The sequence below is a fragment of the Scyliorhinus torazame genome, chromosome 8 (genome assembly GCF_047496885.1).
Source record: "Scyliorhinus torazame isolate Kashiwa2021f chromosome 8, sScyTor2.1, whole genome shotgun sequence".
NCBI lineage: Eukaryota > Metazoa > Chordata > Chondrichthyes > Carcharhiniformes > Scyliorhinidae > Scyliorhinus > Scyliorhinus torazame.
Genome location: NC_092714.1, coordinates 236025295 through 236047293, shown reverse-complemented (window position 1 = coordinate 236047293; position 21999 = coordinate 236025295). Strand labels below are relative to the sequence as shown.

The window sequence follows — 21999 nt, the reverse complement described above, 5'->3', positions numbered from 1 at the left end:
CACTGTGCCTTCCTGTGGTGAATGGAACTACTGTTAATTCACCAGTGCACTGTGATATCACGTCACTGCTGTATCGTGTTACGTTATGTGTTTAACCCTGTGGGCTCCACCTATGGGCCATTGTACGGCTTCACCCACAGGGGGATATGTCGGGGCATGTACGGGCTCGCCCATGGCTCCACCCCTTACAGGAAGTATAAAGGCAGCTGACCTGCGGGGCCGCATTCATTGTTGTACTGGTCACAGGCAGGCTCAGTTGTAAGCTGATTAAAACCACGGTTTACTTCTCAACGTGTCTCTCAGTGAATTGATGGTCGCATCAATTTAATCAGCTTAAAATACTACTGTGGAATCAGCCCTCAAACTTGCTAGATTGGAACTCGATCCACAGGTCGCGGAGGCGAGAGAAATGTTTTTGCACTGGCTTCGATGCTTCAAGGCCTATCTCGCCGCGTCATCTACACCATCCATCACGGACGAACAGAAACTGAGTCTTCTCCACGCACGGGTGAGCCATCGTATTTCTGTCCAGCTCAATGGCGCCGCGTCTTATACAGAGGCTCTCGCACTACTCAAACGCATATATGTACCGCCCATGAACGAGGTCTACGCGCGACACATCTTCACCACTCGCCACCAGCGCCCCGGGGAGTCGCTAGATGACTACCTACGCGACCTCAAAGCCCTCGCGCGCAACTGTAACTAGCAGGCCATTACGGCCCCTCAGCACATGGAGCTCGCTATCCGAGACGTTTACGTGGCGGGGGTCCGATCGAACTATGAAAGACAGCGCCTGCTCGAAAAAGGGGCTCAGGACCTGGAGGACACGGTAACACTAGCTACCTCTCTGGAAGTCGTGTTTCAGAGCAGTACTGCGGTCCCCGGCGACCACGCGACCCCCTCGTGGGCCCCTGACCAGAGACTACCCCAGGCTTGTGCCGCGCGGCCGTCCGCCCATTATGGGGGGCTGCCCTGCTATTTTTGCGGCCAGCCCCAACACCCCCAACAGCACTGCCCGGCCCGCAATGCGAACTGTAGTAACTGTGGGTGAAAAGGACACTTCGCCAAGGTCTGCCTGGCCAGGTCTAAAAACTCGAACTCACAGACCCGATCCACAGACCCCGCAAAGTGGCAGCGTGTCTGCCAACTCCGCCTCCGCACAGCACGTGCGACTCATGGGGGCCGCCATCTTGGCCATCCTCCCACACGTGGCCGGCCACGTGCGATCCATGGGGGCCACCACCTTGGCCGCCATCTGCTATACCGCCCGAGATGTACGAACGACGTGGACAGCAGCCATTGCGGGGCCGCCCCAGCATCTCCGATCACGCCGCCGGCTACCCCCAGCTCAGCGCGGTCACCCTGGACCAGTCGTGACCGAAGCACCTCCGGAGCTCCATGATAGCCGTCCGGGTAAACGGTTACAAGACACCTTGCCTTTTCGACTCCGGGAGCACAGAGAGCTTCATTCACCCGGACATGGTAAGGCGTTGTTCGCTCCCAATATTCCCGATGCGACAAACCATCTCCCTCACCTCTGGGTCGCACTCGGTGCAAATCCAAGGGTGCACTACTGCAACCCTAGCAATCCAGGGCGCTGAGTACGCTCATTTTAAACTATATGTGATCCCAGACCTCTGCGCTCCTCTCCTCTTAGGACTCGATTTTCAGTGCAACCTCAGGAGCCTAACTCTTAAATTCGGGGGGCCCCTGCCCCCACTCACCATATGCAGCCTCGCGACCCTAAAAATCGACCCTCCCCCCCTCTTTGCGAACCTCACCGCCGATTGTAAGCCAATAGCCACCAGAAGCAGGCGGTATAGTATGCAGGACAGGACGTTCATTAGGTCCGAGGTCCAGCGTCTCTTGCGGGAAGGGGTCATAGAAGCCAGCAATAGCCCCTGGAGAGCTCAGGTGGTGGTCGTCAAGACCGGGGAAAAGTTCCGGATGGTGGTTGATTACATACAGCCAGACCATTAACCGCTTTACTCAACTTGATGCGTACCCCCTTCCCCGGATTGCAGACATGGTAAATCAGATCGCGCACTACCGCGTGTTCTCTACGGTAGATCTGAAGTCTGCATATCACCAGCTCCCAATCCGCCCGGAGGACCGCCACTACACGGGCCACGTTTCCGTACTTGGACAATATAACCATCTGCGGCCATGATCAGCAGGACCACGACGCCAACCTCCACTGATTTCCCCAAACCGCCCAAAAACTCAACCTCACCTACAACAGGGAGAAATGTGTTTTCAGCACAACAAGGCTAGCCATCCTCGGCTAGGTCGTGGAAAACGGGGTCCTAGGGCCCGACCCTGACCGTATGCGCCCCCTCCTCCAATTCCCTCTCCCTCACTGCCCCAAGGCCCTGAAGAGGTGCCTTGGATTTTTCTCCTATTACGCCCAGTGGGTCCTGTAGCCATGTAAAATGGCTGCGTTCCGATTAATCTGGCCAAAACCCAGTTTAAAATGGCTAACCCGAAAGACTGCTGGGAAAAGCAGCCAAGAAGACACAGGCAGGCAGCTGCAGATAGGTTTGCATATTCAGCTCTGAGAACGTAGCCCAGATCGATACTCAGGGCTATCAACAGCCCTTCAACCCAGGTATCCGCAGTTTCATTCAGGACTGTTTACACCTAATCAACTCAGACATCCACAGTTAAATCGGCTATCCCCGGTGTAGCGCACAATGACTTACGAGAGACGAATAGAGATGAAGTCGATGAGGCTTTATTAAGCGTGACTTGTTCCCCGCAGTTCAGCAACAGACTGGAGCTGCGGGGAGAACTCCTGGTTCTTATACTCCGCCTTCAGGGCGGAGCTAAGGATCAACAGCCAACCAGGACCCGGGATCTGTCAGCCAATGGCATCACGGCTTCACAGTCCCACATGACCCCTAATGCATACTACCACATTCACCCCTTGTTAAAAATGAACCCGGCGGGGTGGTGCTTCGTATGGTGGTAGGGGTTTACAAGGCTGGTCCTGGGAGGAAAAAAAACTTTTTGCATGTCATTACAGTGCCCTATACTTTGCCCTACACTGGGCTATGTACAGGGTTTGTGAACTATTTACAATATTCGTAAGAGGAACAGAACCTTCTCGTTATAGTCCCACAACATTCTTGTGTTACACCGATGCCACGAGTCGAGCGGACGGTCTGGTCTTCCTTGTCGATCGCCTCAGCCCCGGTGGTGGTGCAGGTGCTTGTTCCAGCGTTGTCGTCTCCGGGAGCTTTACGGTGTCTGCTTCTGCTTCACTCCTGGTCGGACATGGGAGGAGAACCGATCCTCCCGGGAAGGGGGCGGTCGCGGGGTGCGCCGGTGGCAGGGAGGGGGTGATCGGTGTCGGGGGGGTGTGCGTGTTGCCGGCGGGCGCCAGGTCTCGCAGGGAGACCGTGTCCTGTCGGCCGTCGGGGTACGCCACGTAGGCGTACTGCGGGTTCGCGTGGAGGAGGTGAACCCTCTCGACCAACGGGTCCGACTTGTGCGCCCGCACATGTTTCCGGAGCAAGATGGGTCCTGGGGCCGCCAGCCAGGTCGGCAGCGACGTTCCGGAGGAGGACTTCCTGGGGAAGACAAGGAGGCGCTCATGAGGCGTTTGATTAGTGGTGGTACACAGCAGTGACCGGATGGAGTGGAGAGCGTCCGGGAGGACCTCCTGCCACCGTGAAGCTGGGAGATCCCTGGACCGTAGGGCCAGTAGGACGGTCTTCCAGACCGTGCCGTTATCCCTCTCTACTTGCCCGTTCCCCCGGGGGTTGTAGCTGGTCGTCCTGCTCGAGGCTATACCCTTGCTGAGCAGGAACTGGCGCAGCTTGTCATTCATGAAGGAGGACCCCCTGTCGCTATGGATATATGCGGGGCAACCGAACAGTGTGAATATGGTGCTAAGGGCTTTAATAACTGTGGCCGCTGTCATGTCGGGGCAGGGGATGGCGAAAGGGAAACGGGAGTACTCGTCCACCACGTTCAGGAAGTATGTGTTGCGGTCGGTGGAGGGGAGGGGCCCTTTGAAATCCAGACTGAGGCGTTCAAAGGGACGGGAAGCCTTGATCAGGTGCGCTCTATCCGGCCTGAAAAAGTGCGGTTTGCACTCTGCGCAGATGTGGCAGTTCCTGGTGACTGTACGGACCTCCTCCACGGAGTAGGGGAGGTTGCGGGACTTTATAAAATGGTAGAACCGAGTGACCCTCGGGTGGCAGAGGTCCTCGTGGAGGGTTTGGAGACGGTCTATTTGTGCGTTGGCACATGTGCCGCGGGATAGGGCATCGGACGGCTCGTTCAGCTTTCCGGGACGGTACAAGATCTCGTAGTTGAAGGTGGAGAGCTCGATCCTCCACCTTAAGATCTTGTCATTTTTAATGTTGCCCCGCTGTGTATTATCGAACATGAAAGCTACCGACCGTTGGTCAGTGAGGGGAGTGAATCTCCTGCCGGCCAGGTAATGCCTCCAATGTCGCACAGCTTCCACTATGGCTTGGGCTTCCTTTTCCACTGAGGAGTGGCGGATTTCTGAGGCTCCACGCCTTCGGGAGAAAAAGGCCACGGGTCTGCCCGCTTGGTTAAGGGTGGCCGCCAGAGCTACGTCGGAGGCGTCGCTCTCGACTTGGAAGGGGAGGGACTCGTCGATGGCGCACATCGTGGCCTTTGCGATATCCGCTTTGATGCGGCTGAAGGCCTGGCGAGCCTCTGTCGACAGGGGGAAGGTAGTGGTCTGTATTAGGGGGCGGGCCTTGTCTGCGTACTGGGGGACCCACTGGGCGTAATATGAAAAGAACCCCAGGCAGCATTTCAGGGCTTTGGAGCAGTGGGGGAGGGGAAATTCCATGAGGGGGCGCATGCGTTCGGGGTCGGGGCCTATTATCCCATTGCGCACTACATATCCCAAGATGGCTAGCCGGTTTGTGCTAAACACGCACTTGTCCTCGTTGTATGTGAGGTTCAAGGCTTTAGCGGTCTGGAGGAATTTTTGGAGGTTGGCGTCGTGGTCCTGCTGATCGTGGCCGCAGATGGCTACGTTGTCGAGATACGGGAACGTGGCCTGCAACCCGTGTTGATCAACCATTCGGTCTATCTCCCGTTGGAAGACCGAGACCCCGTTTGTGACGCCAAATGGGACCCTTAGGAAGTGGTATAGTCGCCCGTCTGCCTCGAAGGCTGTGTACTTGCGGTCACTTGGGCGGATGGGGAGTTGGTGGTAGGCGGACTTGAGGTCCACGGTGGAGAAGACCTTATATTGGGCAATCCGATTGACCATGTCGGATATGCGGGGGAGAGGGTACGCATCTAGCTGTGTGTACCTGTTGATGGTCTGGCTATAGTCTATGACCATCCTTTGCTTTTCCCCTGTCTTTACTACTACCACCTGTGCTCTCCAGGGACTATTGCTGGCCTGGATTATGCCTTCCTTCAGCAACCGCTGGACTTCGGACCGAATAAATGTCCGGTCCTGGGCGCTGTACCGTCTGCTCCTAGTGGCGACGGCTTTGCAATCCGGGGTGAGGTTTGCAAACAAGGATGGGGGTTCAACTTTGAGGGTTGCGAGGCCGCAGATAGTGAGTGGGGGTATTGGGCCGCCGAATTGGAATGTTAGGCTCTGCAGGTTGCACTGGAAGTCTAATCCCAGTAATGTGGGCGCGCAGAGTTGGGGAAGAACGTAGAGCCTGTAGTTTTTAAACTCCCTCCCTTGCACCGTTAGGGTCACTATGCAGAACTCTTTGATCTGTACGGAGTGGGATCCTGCAGCTAGGGAAATCTTTTGCATACTTGGGCGGATGGTCAAGAAACAGCGTCTTACCGTGTCGGGGTGGATGAAACTTTCGGTGCTCCCAGAGTCGATCGGGCATGGTGTCTCGTGTCCGTTGATCAGCACCGTTGTTGTCGTCGTCTGGAGCGTCCGGGGCCGTGCTTGGTCCAGCGTCACCGAGGTCAGATGTGGTCGCAGTGTCTCAGCGTCTTCTTCGAACCCCGTGGAGCCGTCGATGCTGTGGTCCGTCCAAGATGGCGGCGGGATGGACAAAATGGCCACCCCCATGCATCGCACATGGCTGGGGGGTCCCAAGATGGCGGCGGGGGTGGACAAAATGGCCACCCCCATGCATCGCACAAGGCTGGGGGGGTCACAAGATGGCGGCGGGGGTGGACAAAATGGCCACCCCCATGTATCGCACATGGCTGGGGGCCATAGCAGCGGGCCCCCCCGGGATGACCTGGCATCTGAACAGCGCAAGCCTGTGAGGAGGGGGGGTTTGTCGCGACGGGGGTCCACGGAGCCCAAGGGGCTGCCGCGCGGTCGGGGCCGTACGCGTGGGCGTTTTGCGCGGCCACATCTAGGGAAGCTGCAAGGGCCCGTGCCTCTGAGAGTCCTAGCGATTCTTTTTCTAACAGTCTTTGGCGGATTTGGGGAGAGTTCATACCTGCCACAAACTCATCGCGAATTAACATGTCCGTGTGTTCAGCCGTGTTTACCGGCGGGCAGCTGCAGGCCCGTCCCAAAATTAGCAGCGCGGCGTAGAATTCGTCTAGCGATTCTCCGGGACTTTGCCGTCTCGTTGCGAGTTGGTAGCGTGCGTAGACCTGGTTCACTGGGCGAACGTAGACGCTCTTTAGTGCTGCGAACGCCGTCTGGAAATCCTCTGCGTCTTCTATGAGAGGGTAAATTTCCGGGCTTACCCTCGACTGCAGGACCTGCAGTTTCTGGTCTTCTGTGATCCGGCCGGGGGCCGTTCGGAGGTAGCCTTCGAAACAAGTCTGCCAGTGTTTAAAAACTGCTGTTGAGTTCACTGCGTGGGGGCTGATCCGCAGGCATTCCGGGGCGATCCTGAGCTCCATAGTCCTTTAAGCACGCTTAATAAATTGTAGCGCACAATGACTTACGAGAGACGAATAGAGATGAAGTCGATGAGGCTTTATTAAGCGTGACTTGTTCCCTGCAGTTCAGCAACAGACTGGAGCTGCGGGGAGAACACCTGGTTCTTATACTCCGCCTTCAGGGCGGAGCTAGAGATCAACAGCCAACCAGGACCCGGGATCTGTCAGCCAATGGCATCACGGCTTCACAGTCCCACATGACCCCTAATGCATACTACCACACCCGGGAACAATTGCAACATATTAGCAATTGAATACCGGGCCAGACCTGTCGGCGCCTGCAGTGGCCGAAACAAAGACAGGTGAGCGACCACCCCCCCGATCGAGGAATCGCCTCACCCTTGGACAGATCGACCCCAGAGACTGGGGACAGAATCCAATCACTTGGGACTCAGGGTCAAGGGCCGCCCCGGGAGGCGGGAAGCCCCTGGGCCCTATAAAAGTAAAGGTCCAAGTTCAGATCTCTCTCTCTCTCATCTTCGCCTGCTCGAGACCTTCACAAGACCAGGACCAGCCACTGTAAGTGTGAATCCAACGATCGCTATCCGGTAGAGACACCTAGCCACCGACCTGTAGCAGCCTTTTGAATCCCGCGGGCCAGATTTGATTGGCAAGCCATTCGTTTCCCTGACCTGGTGGGCTCTTCCTAAGTTAAGTATTGGCCAGTAGTGATAGGTTTGTTTTATAGAATGTAGTATTAGGGTATTAATATTGCTTGTTGTATATAATAAATGACCGTTGTTTTAATCCTTACTAAGCGGTGTGCTGTGTTATTAATCATAACCTAAACTTGAACCATGTGGCGGTATCATAAAGATACCTGGCGACTCATGAGCAAAGGTGACCGAAACAGAGCAAATAGAATAAAGCTAGAAAGAGCAACAGTCCCCCAGTATGCGAACAAAGCCCGCCCACTATTTAAGGCCACCATTTTTCCACTGGCAGCCGAGGCTCGCCAGGCCTTCAACTGCATCAAGGCGGACATCGCCAAAGCTGCAATGCGCGCGGTGGACGATTCCGCCCCCTTCCAGGTGGAGTGCGATGCCTCAGAGGTAGCTCTCGCCGCCACTCTCAACCAAGCAGGCAGACCGGTAGCGTTCTTTTCCCCGCACCCTCACCACCTCTGAAATTCGACACTCCTCGGTCGAAAAAGAAGCCCAAGCCATCGTGGAAGCCGTATGGCACTGGAGGCACTACCTCGCTGGTAGGAGGTTTACCCTCATCACCGACCAACGATTGGTTGCCTTTATGTTTGACAATACGCAGCAGGGCAAGATCAAGAATGACAAGATCTTGAGGTGCAGGATCAAACTCTCCACCTATAACTACGATATAGTATATCGTCCTGGGAAGCTCAACGAGCCCCCAGATGCCCTGTCCCGCGGCACGTGCACCAGCGCGCAAGATGACCGATTACGTACTATCCACGATGACCTCTGCCACCCGGCTCGCCCACTACATCAAGGCCCGCAACCTGCCCTACTCCACCGAGGAGGTCAAAGCTGTAACCAGAGACTGCCAAATCTGTGCGGAGTGTAAACCGCACTTCTATCGACCAGATAAGGCCCACCTGGTAAAGGGGTCCCGGCCCTTTGAACGCCTTAGTATCGATTTCAAAGGGCCCCTCCCCTCCAATAATCGCAACACGTACTTCCTGAACATCATAGACGAGTTCTCCCGTTTTCTGTTCGCCATTCCCTGCCCCAATATGACCACTCCCACAGTCATCAAAGCCCTGCATAGTGTCTTCACCCTGTTCAGTTTCCCCAGCTATGTCCACAGTGACAGGGACTCGTCGTTCATGAGCGACGAACTGCGTCAGTACCTGCTCAGTAAGGGCATCGCCTCGAGCAGGACTACCAGCTATAACCCCAGGGGAAACGGGCAGGTGGAGAGGGAGAACGCAACGGTCTGGAAGACCGTCCTACTGACCCTACGGTCCAGGAATCTCCCGGTTTCTCACTGGCAGGAGGTCCTCCCCGATGCGCTCCACTCTATTAGGTCCCTCCTTTGCACGGCCACAAACCAGACCCCTCATGACCGCTTGTTTGTTTTCCCTAGGGGGAGCTACCTCAGGGGCCTCGCTTCCGCCCTGGCTGATGACACCAGGTCCAGTCCTCCTCCAAAAACATGTTCGGAGCATTAGGACCGACCCCCTGGTAGAGAGGGTCCAGCTCCTGCACTGCAACCCACACTATGCATATATCAGACACCCCGATGGCCGGCAGGATACCGTCTCCCTCCGGGACCTGGTGCCCACAGGCTCCGACACCTCAACCACTACTGCATCCCCCACACTAGGTCCCGTCCAACCTCCCATGTTCAGCGCCCCTACCCCTATCCAACCTCCCATGTTCAGCGCCCCTACCCCGATATGGTTCTCGCGCTCCCTCCCACCCGCGGCACCGGTCCGCAGGAATGAAGCTCCGGAAGAGCCGTTCCAAGAATCCACGCCTATGCCTGCTCCGGGCCCAGCTCCACAGCCACCCAAAACGGCTGCAACACCAGTGCTTCGGCGGTCGCAACGCACGATCCGGGCACCAGACTGACTGAATCTGTAAACCCGTCACCCCCGCCAGATTTCATTTTTTAAACAGGGGGTGAATGTGGTGAATGGAACTACTGTTAATTCACCAGTGCACTGTGATACCATGTTTCTGCTGTATCGTGTTACGTTATGTGTTTAACCCTGTGGACTCCACCTATGGGCCATTGTACGGCTTCATCCACAGGGGGATATGTTGGGGCATGTACGGGCTCGCCCATGGCTCCATCCCTTACAGGAAGTATAAAGGCAGCTGACCTGTGGGGCCGCATTCATTGTTGTACCGGTCACAGGCAGGCTCAGTTGTAGGCTGATTAAAACCACGGTTTACTTCTCAATGTGTCTCTCAGTGAATTGATGGTCGCATCACTTCCTACAACCTTTTCAGCCTCCGTTGCCCTCGGGACCGGACGTTAAAACCCCCAAAATTCTGTAACTGAGCGGGAGCCCTCCAACGTGTGGCTGCCTTCCACATGCCGTCACCGGAAGTCCAGTCGGCTGAGGCCAATGTTTTGCGAACATGGCTTCAAATCCCACCACTGCAGCTGGTGGAATTTAAGTCAAATTAATTTCAATAAAAATGTGGAACCGAAGACTGGTCTCAGTAATAGTAACCATGTGACTATCATTGATTGTCATTCAAAAAACCCCAACTGGTCCACTAGGAAAAGGAATCTGCCATCCTGACCTCGTCTGGTCTACATGTGACTCCAGTCCCACAGCAACATGGCTGACTCTTAACTGCTCATCAGCGCAATTAAGGATGTGCAACACATGCTAGCCTGGCCAGCGATCTCACATGCCACCGTCAAATTTATGAAAAAAACGCAGAAGATTAAATTATGTTGCATTAGACCCATTTACATCATTTTGTGAAAAGCATAACAACAAAAGAATAGGATTGTGCATTATACTAGAAAACAGTTCTAGCCTGAGAAGTTTTTATGAGCTCTTCGCTCTGCTGGCTGTTAAAGAACCAATCTGAATATATTTAAACAAGTTCAGTCCAGCGCTTGAGGAGGGAGGTGTGTAGGGAAATCAGGCCAGTAATTATCCACCTCAATCGTACATTTATTTTACAATCTGAAACAAGTTATAATCCTTCTGAGCGTGGCAGCTGAATTAATGTGCAATGAAGGGCTAGTTTTGCCTTTGATCTTGTGTCGAAGATGATAAACGGTGTGGAAAACTGTCATTTCATGTTTACTGTTTCAGGATTAAGCATGAGGTAGACATTGGGTAAATGCGGAGGAGAATGAGCAAGCTTGAATGTGTAAAACTTGATGCTATGGCTGGGAAAATATACCATGTGTCAGCACTGCCAGGCCCAGTATGATGCAGCAGACATGTACAAGGAGCATACATTTGATTGCTGGAGCCACCCAAAGCACAATGCAGCAGTCATCCAAGGTTTATGAATATCTTTATCTATTATTTAGGTGTGCAAATATCCTCAGACGTAACAGCTAGAAAGATGTCGATAAAAGATCGCTCATGCCTTGATTTTTTTTTTTTGCCAAGTGCTTTTGTGTGAAGTTAGACAATTCAACCTCAACAAACAAAAATGATTATGGCATAATTTATTTTAATGATTTTGTTTTTTTTGTGTTGCAGCAAAATAAAAATGTACAAAAGGTTTGTGATATACAAAGTTTCAAGCCCAATTACTTCTCTGAATTATTCGAAAAGAAAAAATATTACAAGGTGGCACCAAATAACTATGTACATCATGAAACATTTCATACCATCCTCTTTTTCTAATAAAAAAAAAGCTATTATTTGTCAGCTGAGAAAACAGTAAGAGTGGTAGAAAGTTGGTAAAAACCCAGCAGCTGTCATATAATAACCTTTGTTTTAGCACACATGACATTGGAAACCAAGCAACATCTTAATGACGTCAACAATCATTTTTCAGCTAAACTATCTGTTGAATGCACAGTTTCTAATCATTTAGGTGAACGAGCAGTCAGTCATGTGTGCCAAACAACATTGAGCCACATAGTACAAAACTGATTACAGGAACACAAAGAGGAGACATTTTACCCCACAGCTTATTTCTACTAAATAAAGCAGTATACACAATCATCACTAGCTGTTAGGTAGCAGCTGATCGAACTGCCAACACCCAAGAAAGATATTGATTACATCCTCAATTATACATACAGCCTTTCATATACAGTACATATAGGAAGCAGCATGGGCAAAGCCAGCACTGCTATTCATTTATATATATGGGGATAGAATGAACGTTTACTGTTCTCAGAGAGCAAGTGTCCTTCTTTATGGTACTAAGATAAAAAGCACATAGAGCTCAAGAGGTCCTGATTATATATTTTAATATTTTCTATTCATAGGAGAAAAAGGCATTTGGAACCCATGTAAATATATATTGAATACAGCAGTACAATACTGTAAAATGCAAAATGGCAATATGTGCTGCCAATATATTATAACACCCGCTTCTTGGTGGTATCATGCATTATTAACCTGATTAATTAATGACTTAGAACCTGTAGAAAGTAGAGCTTTTTCAGTGTCACTTCAATGTATGCAGGCTACTTAAATGATAAAGTTCATTATGAAGAAGTGTATGAAGCAACAACAACCAACCGTGTTGGATAATTGCTGAGGCGATAAACTGGGGGCATTTTGAGGGCAAAATGGGAGTCGTTTTGGATAGTACACTGACAACTATTACAAATTTAATCACAGCATACTATTGGTTAACAAAATAACATGCAAATACAATAGGTGGATGTTAGGATAAAACAAATTCCAGAATGGTGCTTTGTAGAACCTGAGGGAATTGTTATCTTGTAACTTAGCATCAATCCAATCAGACTGCATGAAATGTGTCTCTTGTTTAGACTCCATGTTTCATTATAATTGCTTGCATTTTTAGGACACAACAGTTGCATGATAATCAGTATCAAAAAAATTAGGCGGTTGCAGTTAAGGATTTGTACTTCCTTGAATGCCAATATGACATTCTATGGCAAAGTCTTAAAATAGGTTTACAGACAGTTGCATTATTTTTTAATCTATACACAGATTACAATCTGTAAAAGGTATGATTGGTATGATAAACTTGTTCAAATTTAACCATATTTCATTGTTAGAAATGTAAGATTATAAAAATTTTGATATATATGTCCGTATCCTACAGGTTGTCTGTTTCTAAAAACCTCTTCTGGAATAAAAAGAATTGCATAGTCTAAGTCATAACTTGTATTAAAATCCAGAAAGTACTCTATAAAATTCTTCTATTAAGGGTGATAAAAATTGCACATCTTTTTTTTGAAAACTTAAAAGGTTATTTAGAGAGCTTATCATGAAATAACATATGGTCAGTGAAGCCAAACATAGAATGTGGTGGACGATTTGGAAACGGGTGATATAATACATTAGTAACCTGTGTTGTCATAAATGATCAATATTTAGTGTACCGTACCACTTAAAACATTTTCTTTCACATACCTTCATTCATTGATATCCTTCCTTATGCTAATGGAGAAACAATATACAACCACCTGATATCTCAATTTCAAACTAAATCAGTTAAAATCTGGTTACTGTTTCCCTACCCGAAAATTAAATTGGGAATAAATCCCATTTCTGGATGGCAAGAGCTTCGTTAATCAAAATTACAGATAAATATTAAAACATATAAATACATACTGAATATAAAATGTCTGCTTATGTTAGTACTAAACTTGTTTTAGTTTGATCTTTTGATTGGAGTCTATCGCTTCACCCTTATGCAAAATATCACACGCTGCATTGTCACCGACATTCAATGTTGAAGAACAAACACTGACGCACAAAGCAGGTGATGAAAAGCTAGCATAGTGATGAATTGGGTACTTCTGTATCCTGCAACCCAAGCCACCATTACTCCACCCTCAACCTCCCCTCCATCCTCACAGCTGCAGTAAATGCAGGCGTTGGAGCACAATAAGATTAAAATTGACCTCAAATTAATATATTTAGAAATTAGTCGGGAACCACAGCTACTTTTACCAGGATAGAAGTCAATTGGAGACTGCTTAATTTATCTGGCACGCCCTTGAATCTTATCCTTCTGGCAGATTTTTGTATTAAAGTGGAGCTCAAGGCAGAGCACAAAGAGCAATCACCAAAAATACAGTTTGGAAATGAGAGTGAACGTAAAGCTTATGTGTTGCATTTGTACTATGGACAGTGATCGTACTGCTTCAGGGCATGAGGCTTAGCTGAGTCACTCTCATAATATGTAAGAATTAAATGATATTCAAATTACCATTCTGTTTGTTCACTCACTTTTGGCATTTTGAACTTATTATGCCGTCCCTTCAATTAGAGCTTTATGTATTCATGACCCCGGGAAATAGCAAACCTGCTGAATTTTTCCCATGTCTGAATTAATTATTTGAACAAATAGGTGTTGAATGCCTGACTGTTGAATTACAACAATATTTTTTTTTAAAATCATGTTGCTTAAATTACAATATTGCATGTATGGGACGGCTTTTGACAGCAAACATTGTGCTACCAATAGCTGGCTGCATTGTCCATAAGCTTTTCCATATGGCTCGTTACCATTCTCAGCTAGGCCATCGGAGGAAATGGAGCAATTCCCATTTCCAGAAAGTAGAACAAATGGAGAGTTGTTCTGGACCACTTTCACTTGCCTCTTGGTAAAGAGAGATTCAAGCTAGGAAAGATTAGAGGCCAATCTTTTCAGACACCGATCAATACTTCCCAGTATATGGTGGAAGTGAAAACCTTGGCTGCACTGGGGGGCTGTGGGGAAGGATTGTACTGTTCTTTTGGATGAATGAATTAATATGTGCTGGATGATCTTCCTCAACAATAATTACCTTGTGATCTTGCAAACTGCACCATATTATTAGAATTTTCTTCTTCACTGTTGCTCAGAATTATATTTTGCACTCTCAAAAAGTAGAAATTTGGGCATGTTTTCTATGGGTATGTTCTGCACATTTGTCTTCAATGTTATGTTATTATTTTTGATGACGAGGCATGCAGCAATGTAAAATGGAATCACTCGTTAAAAAGATTAGTAAGATTGCTTTTGCTTCAATTACAGAGACAGAGAAGAGACCAAATTAATAATCGAATAACTCAATGGGCAATCGGCCATTGGTGAGGTGAGAAAATAAGCTATTGCATTATCCAAAGATGAGTCACAGCATGTGCATATTTACTACCGTCTACCTCAAAGTGAATTATCATGTCAGGCAAATAGGCAGAATTGTCCGATGCCCTAGCGGGCACATGCCCAACATGAAAGCACGAGGAATCGCGGGAGAAGACGTCGGGTGCCTGCCGCGTGCAAAAGTCAGAGTCAATCAAGCAGGCAATTTATCCCATGAAGGAGCCAATTGAAAGCAAATTTACATGGAGGGCGAGCTGATTGGCCAGGCGGCCTTCATGGTTTAGCTGCAACCTCGATCCAGGGGGGGAAATGAAAGGCCAGGGCTGAAATAAAATTTTAAAAGGTGTCTGGGGACTGAGGTTTGCTTTGGAGTGTGCTGCCTGGACACTGCAACATTTTTCCGTTGGGATTTGTTTTGTACAGGTCTGCAGCTCCCTTAGACAGCTCTTGAGCAACTGTCCCCTTGAGGGAGCACGTCGGAAGCGTCAGGCCACCCTCACCCTCACTTTCCCCGGCAACGTCGACCCTTTCCCAACGTGTGTGTCCACGCTTGCCGCCCGTTAATTGGCCGGCCAGCATGAAATTGCATTCTGTGGCTGATCGCGGCTGGAAGCACATTTTGCGAAGCTTCCGGGCTCACCAAGAGCACGCGCTCGATGAGCGCAAAATTCAGGCCATAGAATTAGTTTCTCAAATATCATTCCAAATTAGCACAAAGGAAAAGGAAAGACATAATCCAGAATACAGTTCGTTCTCTGCTTCACTACATTATTATATAATGACTATTAATTTCCTCTGTAATCAGGGGACAACAGAGACAGGCAAAACCATATAACAAACATCTGAGGTAGATTTTTCACAAAACATAAAAGCAGCTGATCAGGTTGTAGAAAGAAAATGAGCATTCAGATGGCACATTATCTTTTAGCTATCTATAAGTGTACTCATTTTGTAAATAACTATTGTATTTTTTACTGTAGTTTTTGATAATGTCTTTGTATTAGGTGCTTAATCAAACTTAAAAATGTCTTCAAAATAATCCAATCAAGCAATGATATTGCAGTAGAGTTCAAATAACTTTAAAAATCTTAACAAGTTTTGCACTCATGGAGTTACGAATATATTATAGTCACCACCCAGATTTTCTTTGGAATTTATTTCTAATCTGACCCATGAAGTCAGCCTAATTGATTAGCAGAAGACATCCAGTCTGGGTTCTGTTACATGTCCTCTTTAATACCTACAAGAAATAGATTTATAATAATCCCCAAATAAAGATGTATCACATATTCTATCCACAACTGTCGAACACTCTGATGTGAACAATGCAGTATTCCATCCAATTTACCTATTCAAATTTCAAGATTAGCAAATCTCCCATAAAACTGTAACTTGCAAACTGGTGAAGGCCTCATAATGTTCAGTCCACAGTTTGGTGTCATTAATTAATCTGCATTCCCAACTGGAATTACTGTGTCTCCCATTGTATATTATTTGAATAAACTAGACATGTTTATCAACTAAACTCATGTGAGTACTTGCACTAGATCGTGTATTGGCCTTCTGGATCATTTGCACTTGCATTTATTTTCAATTAGCCATTTCTACTAAAATGATCAGTTTCATTCACATCACTGTTCAGGCACTGTTACTCTCGCTGTTCAAGTTTTCTCTCCATCCATCTGGGTAGCATCCGCAAACCCTTTACCATCTCATCCAGTTGGATACTTTGCCTGTATGAATCTAGACAGTGGGTTTGGCTGGTCACTTGACCAAGGAGAACAACAGATTGAGTCCAATCATATCTTTAGCTGGCATCAGAAAGATCCATTTTCCAGAATGAGTCATTGGATAATGAGCAAGAATGATAACTTTGGCACATTTTCCTCATTCCTAGCCCAAGGTTACTGAGGCCAATTACAGCATTCCAATATCCACTCCAGCCAGGGCCAACTCAGATAAAAGCAAACCAGGAATCATAACAAGGATTGTAGACTCTCCATCGCTTCATGCTACACTGGGCAGTGATCTTATTAATGAAGACCATCAGAGGAGCCTAAGCAGGTACTGGTTAACATCCTCTCACTAGTTTTTGCATCAGGCAATAAACAACAGTCTGGTGTATAGTGGTGTGTAAGGTAAGGCTCCAATTAGGGATGTAATTATACAAACATTTTAAGATATGGCAATTATGGCAATAGCTATTATGATTATCAATATCTCACAATGTTGTTATTAATAGTTGAACAAAGAAACATTTAACAAAGTATGTTTCAAGTAAAAGTATCTCGAACATTTACCCATCATTTCTTGCTTCCTTTGTGTATTTTGCAGAAATTATAATATTACTTTTTTTTCAAATTTTTAAATCTATTTCAAATACATTTCACGCAACTATTCTGTGATTTTAAAGTTTGCCACTAAAAATCTGAAGTGCGTTTACATTTTTTTGTGGTTCGCCATTAAAATTAATTATTTCAATTTGCCTATTGCTATCGTTTAAACTTTGAGTTTTAAGATTTTGTTTAGATCATCAAAACACCATTTTAAGAATAACAAAACTTTACTTTTCCTACTGATGATTACCCACCATTATCATGAATTGTGCGTGGATTTAAAAAGTGTTCATTAGTGACATATTGCAGCTTTGTTACACCTTACTTCAAAGTAAATTGTTTTAGTGAAACTAATTGTACAAATCTCAAGATAAGCACCTTAATTGGCCCTGTTATTTCCTGTTAGTTCTTAGTAGTGTCACCCACAGTGCAGTTTTTGATTTAATTTAAATCAATGCCTCATCTAATTTCCCAAATCGAGTGCCACTATTTGATTTTTATGTTAGTACCACAGCTTAAACACAAAATTGCATGCTGGTTTTAAAATGCTCCTCAGAAGCAAACTCTAAGGTCGTGAATGGGTTTAATTGCTAAGCTGATTTGTGTCATTCTCTTAACTGCAAAGATGCATATTTCCGCATAGGCAGAGTTCCCGAAATTAGTTGTGGAAGTCTGGTTTATGACAAATGTAAAATGGTTTCATTATTCCATCCTTTTGGATTCATTAAACTCATTAATCAATACTCAATACTGATTTTCAAATTAATTGCACGTTTGCATATCACTCAGTGATTTTGACAGGAGACTAAAAAAAGGTTTTCTTCCAGAACAACTTGAATGTTTTCAACCAGTTAAAAGTGTCTTTCCTGAATCATTGCCGTAACTCACTGCAAGCTATACATTATAGTTTATGACCATAGTCTTTTCATATTTAGGTAACATCAATTGACAATTTGATATTTACACGACAGGCAGCACTGGCGCTCAATTTAAACCTCCATATAGAACAAAAAAGCCCTTGGTAAAATGTGTTTATTTCGAACAAGCATTGATTCTTTAATCTTCATGCACTAGAGACGTGAATTAGCACCCGTTGCAATCAGAGTGAATACGTCCCTCATGTCTGCTTCAGCAATAAGGAGAAAATATTTACTTTCATACCATCACCTAGCGGATAGGTGAAAGGCAACACTCTTCTGATTTGGCACATACTCCTACTTCAATCATTGTACCATCTCATACAGATATGCACATGGTGCAGCAGTAACAGTCCCCTTGCTGTCTTTCCCTTTCCCAAGGCCCAAGGTCAACAGCATGGGTCAGACTTGGTGGAAGGTGAGACCCAATTACCGGAGAGGGTTTACTGGTTCAGACACAAGTCTTCCTAAAAAGAGGTTAGTTGTTTTGATTATTGTAGTGTTAAGGATGCACTTGCCTCTTCACTGCTTAAAGCTGCAGTATAACGTAGAAAGTAAATCTGACATATTAACAGAATACATCTATAAAAATATTGTACCACATACAACTAAATTTGTATGTATTGTAAAATAAAATTTATATTTTTAAGGAGGGCGCGCAGCATGAAAATTTCAATAGTCATTATATTTTAAAAATTATTCAAAGCCATTTTTTCCTGAGAATTTGCTCTACAGTGTTTGCATGGTTTTAAATAAGATATTAAAAGTGACACTGGATATGTGTTAACTACGTTTTGGAATTTTAAAAGAGTGCCAAATGTTTTGCTAAATAATTGAAAATGTCATGATATCTTGCTATTCTATATTGCAGCTTTAAATTTTTTTTCATTGAAATGTGTATAGTCCATCACAATGCAAACCAGGTTTCTGTAACTGTCTACATTTTCTTATTTGCAGAATAGAATAGTTCTTTCAATAGAGTCTTTGAATTCTTTCTATTGTCAGAACCATCAGATCTTCAAACAAAAATAAATACCTATTCTGCTCCCATCATAAATAGACATATGGGGTACATGAATATTGAAAGTTCAAATGTTACCTGTTGTCGAACGTCTACAAGGTATCACAGATGTACTGTTATTACTCTCACAACATTTGGTCACTGTTTGGCAAATAGTTTGTTACAGTTTAAAGAAACTTTCAGTTAAGGAGAATAAGCTGCAGTAAAATTTGGACACAATCCTTCAACCATAACATGCAAACCATGATACAATTTTTTTTTTTGCAAATTGTCAGAGGACAAACACGTTTGATACTTCCTTTTTCAAACACAGGAGCAGCATTCAGTGACCCAGTGTGCATCCATTCACGATCGAGTGATGCAATCTTGAGCACACCCATTCTCAATTCTTTTTTGACAACCGTAAAACCATTTACTGTAAAAGGCAAAAACCTGACCATCCCACTCGACCAGAGTTGGAATGTTGCATCAATACCATGTTACAACTCCTTTGAACTCCTTTGAAGACACATTTGTGGATACAGGCATTCTGCGCACTACTATGATGCAGCCAGGTCAGTGGAGCGTGACCTCTGCGGTGCACCATTATTCTACATAGACTTAACCCCCTTAGGAAGGGTAACTTTATTCCATGCACCTAGCTCTGCTTGTATGTGACTACACAGTAGTTTCATATTCCAGTACTTCCTGTGTGAAGCTAAGATTTCTGTACTGGAGGCGTGGAGTAGCAGGTGAGGTGTATTCCAAGGCCAGGATGGTTTTGCGCAGCCGCCTGTCGATAAAGTGTGCATCCCAAGCAGGATACCGTTTTCTGGGCAAGTCAATCCTGATAACAGGCCCTTCTGTCCGCAGTGTGCGTGACACTGGTGTTGGGGGCACACTGGGCCTTACCTGGAAAACAGGCATGCAACTGTCTCGATCAGTGGGCACTTGCTCACCAACTGTAGTCCGACACTGGGCCATTGCCCGAGGAGGAACTGTTATAACCTGTGCAGGTATGTGTGTAGCAGTGTCTTCTTCTCCACCGTCAATGCACCCTCCTTGTGATCCAAACATTGGTCCATTTGGGTGCAAAGCCCCATAATATATAAACATGAAGAATATTCCAAGAGCAAAACTACTAAACACTACACAAACTATAATTAAGGCTTCAAAATCTGTTGTACGGGAATCTCTGTACAAGTACCACAGCACAGTCAAGGCCGCATTTTCACAAAACGTAATGAAGTAGTAGATGAGCATTCGACACCGAGTTCTCCCTTCCTTAACATTAAACCAACAGAAAATGTAGATTATTCCAACAACCATATTATAAATGATTTCTTCCCACTTGGACATACAAAAGTCTGTTTCCCCATGAATGATCCAGAAGGTCATGATGCACCAGTGACTAACGATGAAGATTCCAAAGTAGAGTTGGAAAACAGAAGCAAACAAGGAAAATGCAATCACTCGAGCAGCAATGGTGAAGAGGTGCCAAAGAATTTGTGTAATTGCCGCCTTGTAGGACATGGGCATTTTGTCATCTCTGGAGTCACGAAGTACCTTCTGGTAGGAAGCTATCATCCAAGCAAGGGACAGTAGCGATGCTGCTGCTGATAGGCCTAGGCAAAATAAGAAATAGTTATAAGATACATTAACTCATATCAATAATTAAGCAACGCTTCCATAATAAAACCAATACTCATGTCAAGCAGAAACATCAGCTTACAAAGATTATATTGGCAATACTGCTGAAACCGGAGACATGTTGAAGCCTTTTGTCTTGCACCCATCCGGACATTTCACAAAAACACCCAAGGAAGGGAAAACAACAATTTATACTGTATGAGAAGAAAATGCTGATTAGTTAGCCAGTAGATTCTGATTGTTAAACGTGTTGCCATGGAAAATGCACCAGGTGGCTATCAGTTAACTGCCAAACATTGTTTGATATTTAAACCAGGCAGTTTTACCTTGATAGATCAAGGCATTGTCCTGAGGAATGACTGAGAGAAGACTGTCACTTTTGCCCAGCTGAAATAGGGTCAACATGTGTACATGTTCTTTCCTTCTCCAAAGAACAGGGCCCTGTGTACTAATATATATAGCTTCCAGGACACACAGATGCACTACACTGTGAGCCCAACTGACAATCTTTAATTGGTTGTCAGCACAATTCTTAGCTCACTGAGGATTCTTCAGCAAATGTTGTGCAATTATGGAATCTCATCTAATGTTGAACACTGTGTTTTGGGTTTTGCAAGCACGGGCTGCTTGTGTATGGTCTGCACCTTGCCTGTTGCAAACAGTGGCTGGGACATGCTGTTTGATCCGATCCACCAGTCTTTGGGATGTACGGCCTATAAACCTGGTATTGCACTGGCACTGCAACTCATATACCACATTACTCATTTGTGTGATAGGCAGAATGTCTTTTTGGCTTGACACCCTGCTGGTGGTGAAAACCATTCATTTTGCTATTGCATGGTACCAGGGTTTGCTCAAATGTGTGAGATACTTCACCCTTCCAGAGTAGTCTGTTGTAGATTGCACCCCTTTCAGTGCCAAAAGCGACTGTCGTTGGCCCATCCACGAGTTTGAGTGATATACAGCATGAAATGATCTAGTCAGGGTAGTCTGATGATATTCTTGCAAAGTGTCCTGATGAGTGCAAGTCAAAAAACTTTGACCTGTCTCTTTTGTTCAGCAAAAGTCGAGTTCTGTACTACCAAACAACTACTGGCAATAATTGTGGGAAAATCTTTAATGTATTGTGTGACATTTCACTATTTGTTATGGTAAGGGAGTAGTTATTTCAAATAGCTAACCTGACCATTCAAATGGGGGACAGAGGATTTTCATTTGAGTGTGTTAACCATTATCCTCCAACTATCATTTATAGCTTATCCTGTATGTTTGCCCAGTTTTCACGTGCGGGACTAAATGAATACTTTCCAGTGAAAGGTTTTCATGAGAAGAACACAAGTAGTGTCTTTCATCTTATTTGTTTCTTGACAAGGTGATACCACAGTGAAACTTAGTGCACTGAAAGCTGTCACAGCTTGTGTTTTGTCAGATCTAGTGCCAGTTCCCTTGAATCAACCAAGTGAGTCCCTCAAACAAAAACAAAAGCTGCACAACAACCAATCATTTCAGTTGATACA

At 46.2% G+C, this 21999-nt stretch overlaps 1 protein-coding gene across 1 annotated transcript in view; it reads right to left on the bottom strand.

Moving 5' to 3' along the window:
* Positions 1-10984: 10984 nt before the first annotated feature.
* xkr7b (XK, Kell blood group complex subunit-related family, member 7b) overlaps positions 10985-21999 on the bottom strand; it is a 339511-nt gene continuing 328496 nt past the window's right edge. Inside the window, exon 3 of the mRNA XM_072514961.1 lies at positions 10985-20457. Within this exon, the coding sequence (XP_072371062.1) occupies positions 19511-20457 (947 nt within the window). The 3' untranslated portion in view covers positions 10985-19510. The remainder of the gene's footprint in view (positions 20458-21999) is intronic.